The following is an 11,308-nucleotide window of genomic DNA, read 5'->3' as shown; positions in this document are numbered from 1 at the left end:
TGGCCTCACTAGGGGAAACACTGATCCTCGGTTCATACAGTGTATGAACCGAAGAAAAGCATTTCCCCTGCTGACAGGAACGAGAGCTGTGTGTTTACACACACAGCTCCCGTTCCCCGCTCTGTACCGAGCGATCGCGTGTGCCCGGCGGCGATCGCGCCCGCCGGGCACACGCACGGGAGTCGGGGGCGAGCGGGGGGCGCGTGCGCGCGCCTCCGGCGGCGCGCGTGCGCCCCTAGTGGCGGCTAAAAGGTAGGACGTCATAATACGTGATCTCGCCTAGGAGAGCCACCTTGTGGACGTATTATGACGGTGCGGCGACGGCAAGTGGTTAATACAATTTAAGATTTTACATAGGATTTATCTTACTCCACTGAGATTGCACAGAATATACCCCTCTGTGCCTTTTATTTGCTGGAGGTGTTCGGTGGCCTCCTGCGGATTACTTCCACATGTTTTGGGCATGCCCTCAGATACAGACTTTTTGGTCTGCCCTTTTAACCTTGATCTCCTCACTAACCACTATTCAGGTCCTGCCGAGTGTGGATGTTTGTCTGTTGGTCGACACTTTAGCCTTTACAAGAGCATCTAGGACACATTTGGATCTTTTTTTTCTGTTTTTATTTTAGAAAAGCAATTGTGTTGAGATGGGAGTCCTCTATTGCCCTACCTTAGATTTCTGAAAATCTCTGGTCAATTTTCACTTTTCCAGTATATAAAGTGATTTCTAGAGGTTGTCCTACAAAATTTCATAAGGTTTGGGATCTCTGGCTTAATGGGTTACTAAACCCTTGTTTTCTGTTTTCTTTTAAACAAACATGTCATACCCCCTCTGTGCAGTTGGTTTTGCACATAGTGGCCCCGATCCTCCTCTTCTGGGGTCCCTCCGCAGTGCTGGGGGCCGTTTCTCTTCTCAAGTGCCCGTCAGAGAAACGCTCTCCTTTGTGACATCTGTGCGGGCGAGCTCCCATGTCCTGCTGATCCATCTATTGACACAGACAGCAGGACTCTGCCCCGCCCCCTGCATCATTAATTTGATTGATAGCAGCGGGAGCCAAAGGTTGAGCTGCTATCAATCTATCCAATTAGGACACGAGACACCAGCAAGAGCTGGTGTGCTCCTTCCCGGGATGAGAAAGAACAGGCTCAGGTAAGTAAAATGGGGGGTCTGCTGCATGACAGAAGGTTTTTCACCTAAATGCATACAATGCATTACAAGGCTTACAACCCTTTAAATCTGTATCTAGCAATGCGTCCGCTGAGCACAATGCTTAATACCTATCTTCTTTTTTTGGCGTCAGGAGAGGACATTTCTTAAATTGGCCATTTTGCACTACTGGTCCCCTAGGCATTGGAATTATAACTGAAGATTTTTCCTGGATTTTTTTATAAATAATAAACAAGAATCTAGTGCTTTTTTGACATACGCCTCTATTTTCCTATTTTGGTGGACCCAAGTGTATCTATTCTATTTTGAGTGGCACTGTTTTTTTTATTCTTCTATTTTTACATTGTAGCTACTGGAACAGATTATGCCCAATTGGCTCTGTTTTGTACCTTTAAATCATTGAAGCTCAAGTAAAGCGAATTTATGAAAAAATACAAATAAATTGAAAGTAAGCAGCAGAGGAGAAGCTGCAAAGAATGCAGGGAATCCAAGAAGTTGTAGAAAGAGATGGCTAGCTGACAGGCAACAATGAAAATAAGCTTCCTTTATTCTCCTTCAAAGGCTAGCTATAGTCAAAAAGTAAATTTTATCTAAAACAATCGGCATTGTTAATAGCAAACAAAAAAAAAATAAAAAAAATTCAACAATCCAATGTAAGCTTACTTGGAAAATCCCATTTCATTCTGTGATTGCTAAGAAGGTTATGATAAAAAGAACACAGAAAGAGAAAAAAGCCTTAGGAAGCAAAAGAGAAAAGACTGTAAAAAAAGAAAAGAAAGAAAGTATAGGAAGGAAATGGAACAAAAAAATGTCACATTGTAAAACAGGATAAAAGTTTGGGTGGTAATAAAATACCCCAGAAAATTTAGAAAATATAATTGTAAAATGTAATATATTCAAGACTCAGGCTTAGAAATGAGTATAAATGAAGAAATGTAAAAACAAAATCGGTTCTTAGATTTATGTCCAATGGGTAATATATACATTTTAATATATGCCCCCATATAATTAAAAATAAAAGGATAAGATTGGGAGGGTATTTCCACTGTGTAAAATATTTGAGTACTTGTAACACAGTGGGAGAGATTTACTAAAACTGGAGCACTCAGAATCTGTTGCAGCGAGCATAGTAACCAATCGGCTTCTATGTTTTATTGTCAAAGCTTAACTGAACAAAATGAAATAAGAAGCTGGTTACTATGCACAGCTGCACCAGATAAATCGCACCCAGTATGCTGTGTGTGTATGATACATCCAGGGCTTTTTTGTCAGAGAATAGGTGCAGGATCTCACCCGATCCTCCCAGGTCATGACTATCTTCGCTCCTTACCCACTTCCTAGAACAGACACAGCCACATGTCAAAATGTATCAATAACTGTGCTGGAGCAACTGGATGACTTTGAACGCAGATAGTGAGTCTTCAGAGCCATGCAGCAGCTAATTGCAATCAATCAGCATCCCTGCTTCAGCCTAGGTTCACACTCCTGCGAATTCAAAATCGATTTTACCGCGATTTCGCCGCAATTTAATGTAAATCGCGGGCCCGAAATCGCAAAAAGTAGTACAGGAACTACTTTTTGAAATCGCAGATGCGGTGTCGCACTGATTAGGACAGTGCCATTGCCGACAATTGCCGGCAAATGCCGCCGATTTGAGATGCGATTTGACATGTCAAATCGCTCCAAATCGTACCCAGTGTGAACCAGGGCTCAAGCCGAGTTCCACCCAAAAATGGAACTTCCGCTTTTTGGAACCCTCCCCCCCTCCGGTGTCACATTTGGCACCTTTTAGGGGGGGGGGGGGTATGTACAGGTATTTGCACCCACTTCCGGTGAAAGACTCCCACGGGAGTCACTCCACTTCCGGTCTCCCCCCGCTGCCTTCTGGGAAACACACTTGTGGTGTGGAAGGATAAATAGTATTATTAGGGATGCAGGCTCCTTTGTAAATACCCTGGGTGCATAGGATAGGCCAAATGGTAGTGCGACAAATTGGAAGTGTTTTTTTCCTACTGTGAAGTGCAAAAACCGCTGATGGGATAAGTGGAAATATGGAGGTAGGTATCTTGAATGTCCACTGATGCCGCATATGTCCCTTGTCTCTGAGAGGCAATAACTGAACTTACAGATTCTATAGAAAACCTGTGAATCAAAGGTACTTTAGGAATTTTAGGTCCAGGATAGAATGAATACCCCCTTGGGTTTTGGTACTATGAACAGACTCTCTTGAACCCATCCCTCCAGTGGAACTTAAACAAACACTTCCTGGGAAAAGAGATAGTCCAGGGCAGCCTGTAAGTCTGATTTTGGTTGGTTTGAGAAAATAAAAGCATAAGGGGGGTAGGAGTTTGAAACTATTTTGTACCCTCTTAAAATCCTCAAATGAAAACCAGAAGTCTGGGACCCACAGGAATGCAAACTGTAACAGAATCCCCTCTACCCACATTGTCTTAGGAGTAAGGGTGCCGCTTCAGTGTGGAGAAGGCTTTTTGGCAGTCCTAGTGGGCTTTGTGTTCCAAGTTTTCCCCCGAAAGGAAGGGCTGGCATCCATCAGCAAAGTGTACTGGTATATTATGAAAAATTTAATATTATGTTTATGCAGTGTACTGGGACCTATGTCAGTGCATAGTGTGAAAAATTAAATATTATGTTTATGCAGTGTACTGGGACCTATGTCAGTGCATAGTGCAATGCCTATGCAACACAACGAAAATCTTCTGGACTGCTATTCTTTGTACACGGTCACTACACATGGTAATGCATTTTAAATAGGAATGTGAAGATAATTTCGCTAAACTTACTCAATGACATTACAAAAAAACTGGGTACAACATTGGTAATTATTGTATTGTTAATACAGCCCTATAGCAAAGCCTATGAGATGTCCAAAATAATAAGTTATTATTCTATGGCAACAGTAAATTGGATACTGGTGACCAGTTCAAACTTGTCTTTGTGCTGTTAACTGTTGCTCTGTCCTATTTGGATAACTAATTTTTGTAGGCAAATGAGATGGAAACACATGAAAAGTCAAAATCCTATCATGCAACCAACTAAAACTGTTATCCCACAGTAACATTCTACAGAATGTAAAAACATAACTATGCGTTACTGTTCTTGTTACTTGAATGTACAAAGCCTGTTTTATGTAAAACTTCCTATTTAATTATGTATAATGAACCATGTGGCAATCGTATGCTAGGAATTGGTTACCAGGACCTTTTCATTGTGTGGGGTCATGTGTAAACCAAAGATCTACTATGTCAAATATCTGTTCACTTATTTCTTATAAGAATTCTCTTTGGAGGTAAAAATCAATATAATTCTGTAATGTGAAAGTTTTGTCTGCAGGCTGTACACATTCCGCAAGGAGACAAACAAGGGTTAGATACAATGAAAGCAGCCAAAGACGATTCTGCAATAGAGGAAATGCTAATTATACTGTAGAGATTCCAAATTGAATTTACTGTATTATAATCTATCTTGTTTTGAACCTAATCTCATCATCCATGTTCAGAAATTCGATTGCAAGCTACCCCATGACTTGAGCTAGAAAATAATCCACTTAAGTGATGTTTTATATTAACATAGAACACTGAGGAACACACTTGCACAAACTTCTTTCCCGCGAGAAGGCTGCTCAATCCTTTAGCATGTTTTGTGAAATTCCAAAAAGCAGAAGTTCCATTTTTGGGTGGAACTCCGCTTTAAACCACCAAACAAATATATTTTTTCTGGAAGGAGAGACGCTGCACATTTGTACAGTGCATGATATTTGCACAACTGTATATCAAATGCATATTTTCAGGAAAAGAATATGAGCACAGAATTTTTTTTTTTTTTTAACTAAAGTGTGGTGGCCTCAAGTAAACAAAAAAAATACATCAAAAACATGTCCTGACTCAAATTTGCATGCACTTGTGAAATGGCAAAAAATGATGGTACCTAAATATTTTTTTTTTTAATAGATGCTTTAAAAGCTTTTAGAGGTTATCACTCTATAAATAACCATGAATTATGGTCCTTCTCACTACCATAAAAGCAATCGGGTGGCTGTAAAGCCGCCTAGATCACTTTTACTAAACAGCAGATTGCCGGTTTAAAAAAAAAAAAAAAAAAAAGAATACCAAGCCCATAACTGCAGTTGTAGCCATGAGCTTCCTTCTTGTTGGCATCGCCCAGTGTCTCCTCCTCTGCGGCATCCCCTGCGTCTTCTCCTCAGCGCCCAATACGAATGCTTCTCCTCTCAGCCTCCGGACCACATTCCTGATTGGCCAGGAGGAGAATCAGGAAGACAATGTTCATTTACTATTGTCACAAAACTGGGTGGGTGCAGTGCTCTGCGCCCACCCTTTTTTTAAGTCAATTTAAGCCTCTGGCTCCAATCACGTGCTTTAAAAAACAAACAAAAAAACACCCCTTTGGAATCCATGCGTCAGGCACCCTGCATGGAGATTAGGGGTCGGGCACATGGATTGTGCCCCATTTTGGACGGGCCGGCACTGGCCATGAGCTTATTTTAACCACTATAAGCCCTGGGCATTTGATAATGGCCTAAAGGAGGAAGGGAAATGGTTAAAAACCTCCCACTTTGACAAAGATGTCAGGCTGTACACATTCCGCAAGGAACTTTCAAAACGTTTTACCATGGACAGAGGTTGTTGCTTTCCTTCTCTCTGGAGGGACTAATACATTAAAGTGAAAGTACCATCAAATATACTTTTTCCCCCCGGTAAGTGCACGCATAATAAGCAATGCAGGTTTACTTCACCAAAGAGGACAGTACTCCACTTTAGGGCTGCAACTATCGATTATTTTCATTTAACCGCTTGCTGACCGCCGCACGCACTTTTACGTTGTCAAAATGGCACGGCTGGGCAAATGGGAGTATATATATATACACACACACACACACACACACTTTAATTTTGCAGGCAGTATGGTCGGCGCGCATGCGACCCCGGGCGAGCTCCGTGACCATGCCGGCAGGACCCGTGGGCTTGATTTCTGCCGGTGTCCCGTGATCAGGTCACAGAGCTGCAGAACGGAGAGACAAGTGTAAACATGCATCTCCCTGTTCTGCCTAGTGACACTGTCACTGATCATCTGTTCCCCTTCATCGGGAACAGCGATCAGTGACGTGTCACGGCAAGCCACGCCCCCTAACAGTTAGAAACACTCCCTAGGTCACACTTAACACCTTCAATGCCAGTGTAATTTTTACAGTAATCAGTGTATTTTTATAGCACCGATTGCTGTAAAAATGACAATGGTCTCAAAATGATGTCAAAAGTGTCCGATGTGTTCGCCATAAAGTCGCAGTCACGATAAAAATCGCTGATCGCCGCCATTACTAGTAAAAAAAAAATAATGACATAAAACTATGCCCTATTTTGTAGACGTATAACTTTTGCGCAAACCAAACGCTTATTGCGATTGTTTTTACCAAAATTATGAAGAATACGCATCGGCCTAAACTAAGAAAACATTTTTTGGGGATATTTATTATAGCAAAAAGTAAAAAAAAATGCACGTTTTTCAAAATTGTTGCTCTATTTTTGTTTATAGCACAAAATGTTTTTTTTATATATTTTTTGGGGATATTTATTATATTTGTTTATAGCGCAAAAAATAAAAACCGCAGAGGTGATCAAATACCACCAAAAGAAAGCTCTATTTGTTGGAAAAAAAAAAAGGACTTAAATTTTGCTTGGGAGCCACGTCGCACGACCGCGCAATTGTCAGTTAAAGCGACGCCGTACTGAATTGCAAAAAGTGGCCTGGTCTTTGGCCAGCTAAATGGTCCAGGGCTAAAGCGGTTAATTAATCATAAAAAAAAAACTTAACCGGTTAAGACCCGGACCAATATGCAGGTTAAGGACCTGGCCCCTTTTTTGCGATTCGGCACTGTGCGCTTTAACTGACAATTGCGCGGTTGTGCGACGTGGCTTCCAAAAAAATTGGCGTCTTTCCCCCCCCCCACAAATAGAGCTTTCTTTTGGCGGTATTTGATTACCTCTGTGGTTTTTATTTTTTGCGCTATAAACAAATAAATATCCCCAAAAAATATATACATTTTTTTTTATTTTCCTCAGTTTAGGCCGATACGTATTCTTCTACATAAAATGGTTTGCGCAAAATTTATAGCGTTTAGGATAGTTTTATTGCATTATTAGCAATTTATTTTTTTACTAATGGCGGCGATGAGCGTTTTTTTTCGTGACTGTGCCATTATGGCTTCGGAGCGGGTCGCGAGCACGCCGCCAGTGGCGCGCTCGCAACTAACGGCTGGGCTCTTAAAGGGGGACGTACCTGTACGTCCGTGTGCCCAGCCGTGCCATTCTGTTGACGTATATCGTCGTGCGGCAGTCCTTAAGTGGTTAATATGCAATTTTTTCCATTTATTTTAAATAATAATGAAAAAAAAAAAAAAAATGGAGTGTTACACTGGTATATTAAGGTCATATACAGGTATCCTGTCATGATGGGGTTAATAGTACAAAAAAAAAAAAACCAGGAACACCAATAATGGGGCACTATCCCCTCCCAGAACACAGACGGGCACTACTCTCCCCCAGAAACTATAATGATGGGGCACTACTCTCCCCCAGAAACTATAATGATGGGGCACTACTCTCCCCCAGAAACTATAATGATGGGGCACTACTCTCCCCCAGAAACTATAATGATGGGGCACTACTCTCCCCCAGAAACTATAATGATGGGGCACTACTCTCCCCCAGAAACTATAATGATGGGGCACTACTCTCCCCCAGAAACTATAATGATGGGGCACTCCTCCCCCCCCTCGAACACCAATGATGGGGCACTATTCCCCACAGAACACCAATGATGGGGCTCTTTTGCCCCCACCCTCCTGGAACACCAATGATGGGGCACTATTCCACCCCCACCCGAGCACCAATGATAGGGCACTTGACCTCCCTGAAAAATAAATAAATGTTTTGCCATTGTATGAATGTTTTGTTGCTACCTTATCGCAGTTCAGCGCCGCTTCTCTCCTCTTCAAATCGAGGAAGAAAAGTGGGCGGGGCCGAGTACCACGCTGACGTCAGTGAGGAGCAGAGAGGCGGACGTGCCCGGTCACATTTGCGCCGCTTTGAGAAATCGGCTTGTACACAGGGGATTGTGTAAGGCCCCTTTGACACTGGGACGGGAGGTGCGGTGGCGGTGAAGCGCAGCTAATTTTAGCGGCGCTTTACCGCCAATTTTGCGTCGCTTTTTCGGCCAAAAAAAGGATTAAAAACCACAGCAAAGCGCCTTTGCAGAGGCGCTTTGCTGGTGGTATACTTGCAGTGTCCCATTGCTTTCAATGGACAGGAGCGGTGGAGGAGCGGTATACACACCGCTCCAAAGATGTGGCTAGCAGGACTTTATTTTCCGTCCTGCCAGCGCACCACTCCAGTGTGAAATAAAACAATTCTACATTATTGTGACATGTCAGGAATTTATGCACACTTAAACAGTTACTGAAAAGTCAACTTTAAACGAGCACCACTGTTCTAACTTACTGCTGATGAATTACATTTTGTCCATAGTACACTGCCCTCTAGTGACTATATTTGTTAACGCATTTTGTTCCATAAATACATCAAACAGAAAAGAAATAATCAGTTTATATTAGAGAAGAAATTGTACATCAACCAGTTTCAACAGAACTGAAGCCAGCACATGCAAATAATATGGGATTCCATTACAATATGGAGCCATTAGTAACAAGTACAGGCTGACAAATACTGTAACTGCAATACAAAATCTCTTGTGAAACGGATAGCGCTGTTTCCAGAGCACATGGTAATTACCTATTCAATGGAAACAGACCACAAATATTTTACATATAAGAGTTGTCTTAATATAAACAAAATAATTTTGAATAAATCCTGTATAGGCAATTAACTAGAAGCCCAAACTAATTCTGATAGATTTTGGTTTCTTCAAGGTAGTTCTCCATCATTCAATGCTCTAGGTATTCCCTTTCTTTCACAATTGACACTTTTGGTGCTTGCAAATACACAATAATAGGTTCACCCAATTTTCTCTTAGAGGGTGAAACTTATGGTTGGAGTAAGGTTTCTGTTAGAAAAGATAACACCGGGCATGACAAGCTTTAGCCCAGTATGTAAGTCCTGTTAAAAAAAAGGCATGCTTAAAGGATAAACTGTCCTCTAGAACCAACTAAACCCCTATTCAATTGCTTTCCTCCTTTTTGGGGTTCCGTCTTCACTTGCTTTTGCAATCTTCTCTGCTGGCCTCTTTTTTAGCGCCCTAACTTTACGGGTCTGCAATTTGCCCAGATCCTGTTTTTGCATGTGAATTCGGCCATATTTAGTACCAAAAGTATCGTGCGAAATGTTTTTCTTCTTCTTGGCCTAAACAAAGACGCAATGCATTAGAATAATCACATACATGACAACTTCCTTATGACAAATCTATGTAAAAACATTTGGTTTGTGCACTTAGGTTATTTATATAAACAAAGTAACCCTGAGCTATAAATTAAGATGTGTGCATGCCATATTATTTATATAAAAATATATAAAAATAAATCGAAAAATATTTTTTCCTACCTATGTATTTATCTATCTAAGGGGTGGGCAATTCTTGCTCACTGGTACCTCCGCCACTCTCTCATATCTCCTGAATGATACATCAGGTCACAGGGCAGTCTTGGGATTTAGAGCAAAGTCTGCTGGACTTATAGTCTTGATGGTCCCTTTACATTGCTAGCTATGCTCTGAATGCTGAGAAATGCAAGGCTGAACGGTAGTAGGCAGCCAATGCTTACAGTGTATGCTTCTCATCAGTGTGCTCGAGCCATACAGTGATCGCTGCTGTCAGGTGATAAGCTCTAAGGTACTGTGCACATGTCACATGATGAAGCACCACTGTGTGATACATCAGGAAAATGTATATGTGTGACTGGGGGCAGAAGTACAGTATAGTGCATGTTTTTGGCTGGTGACAATAGTACAGCATCTGTATATGACTGGCAACAGAAATACAAACCAGTGCGTGTATAACCAGTATTATAGGCTAGTATATGTGTATGACTGATGACATAAAATAGCAATAAAAAGCAGTGAGTGTGTGTGCGTCTGGCGACATTGTACAGAGCTATGTGTATGAAAGATGTATCGTTTTAACATTAGTTGTTCTACTGGTAAAATAATGGTCTGTTCTTTTATTATTTTCCTTGTTAAAATAAAAGCCGTTTAAAAATTTAACAAAACAGGTTTTCCTTTTAACTATTGCTTAACTATGCATCTTTCAACTACATATACAGTGATATGCAGGTTGCATAGTGCAGCCTCCTATGTGTGGGTGAGAATTCTCCAGGCCAAATACATTACCTAATAAAATAAAGGTGTGTGGTGCTACAGTGATTTATATTGAAAATACATAAAAAAAGAAAAAAAATTATTAACAGTCCAGAAAAATCAATCTCTCAAATGGACCATAATGTTCAAATGGCAAACTCCATTATTCAACTGTAAAAAAGGTTATCCAATCCCTTCACCAAGTGAACACTCCCCCACCACAATAGGTTGGACTCTTACCAGAAAGTATGGACCCTTTATTACGAAGGGTCAAACAGGCTTGATGAATATGTCCCGGTAGGGGTCATCAGCAGGGTATGTACAAAGGAATATATAAACATAGAGATGAGCATGCCCCTACTACTAATATTAGAATCACCGACCCAGTAATCCTATTGAATTGTCACTCATCCTGTATGGAGGTCACCGCTGTAGCCAAAAACACTTGCATAAAAATAAAAGAGGAAATATCCCTCAGGAGGAACCAAGGAAAAAGTACCCCCAGGGATATAAGGGGCTACTAAGGCAGTGACGGACAGTATAATAGGTCAAACAAGTTTATTATGAAAATAGAAAAATTTATTAATACTGGGGTGAATAATTTACAATATGTGGGCTAATAATAGCCAATCCTAAAAACCAACTAACAGTTGCCGACAAGTGTTGCACCAATAGACGAATGTGCAAACAAGCAGCATACAAAACAAACATAGACCAACATATAACTAGGCAGTCCGGACGCATGTATGTATGATAGAGATATCTATATATTATATCTCTCTCTATCCATCTCACACGTACT

General features: G+C 41.1%; 1 protein-coding gene across 2 annotated transcripts in view; it reads right to left on the bottom strand.

Annotated features, from left to right (window-relative positions):
- Positions 1–8,616: 8,616 nt before the first annotated feature.
- RPF2 (ribosome production factor 2 homolog) overlaps positions 8,617–11,308 on the bottom strand; it is a 34,197-nt gene continuing 31,505 nt past the window's right edge. For both annotated transcript variants that reach the window (XM_040350245.1, XM_040350246.1), the window contains exon 10: positions 8,617–9,558. In XM_040350245.1, coding sequence (XP_040206179.1) covers positions 9,373–9,558 — 186 coding nt within the window. In that variant the 3' untranslated portion in view covers positions 8,617–9,372. The remainder of the gene's footprint in view (positions 9,559–11,308) is intronic.

The sequence above is a fragment of the Rana temporaria genome, chromosome 4, assembly GCF_905171775.1.
Source record: "Rana temporaria chromosome 4, aRanTem1.1, whole genome shotgun sequence".
In the NCBI taxonomy this organism is placed as follows: domain Eukaryota; kingdom Metazoa; phylum Chordata; class Amphibia; order Anura; family Ranidae; genus Rana; species Rana temporaria.
This window is presented reverse-complemented; position numbering and strand designations above follow the sequence as displayed.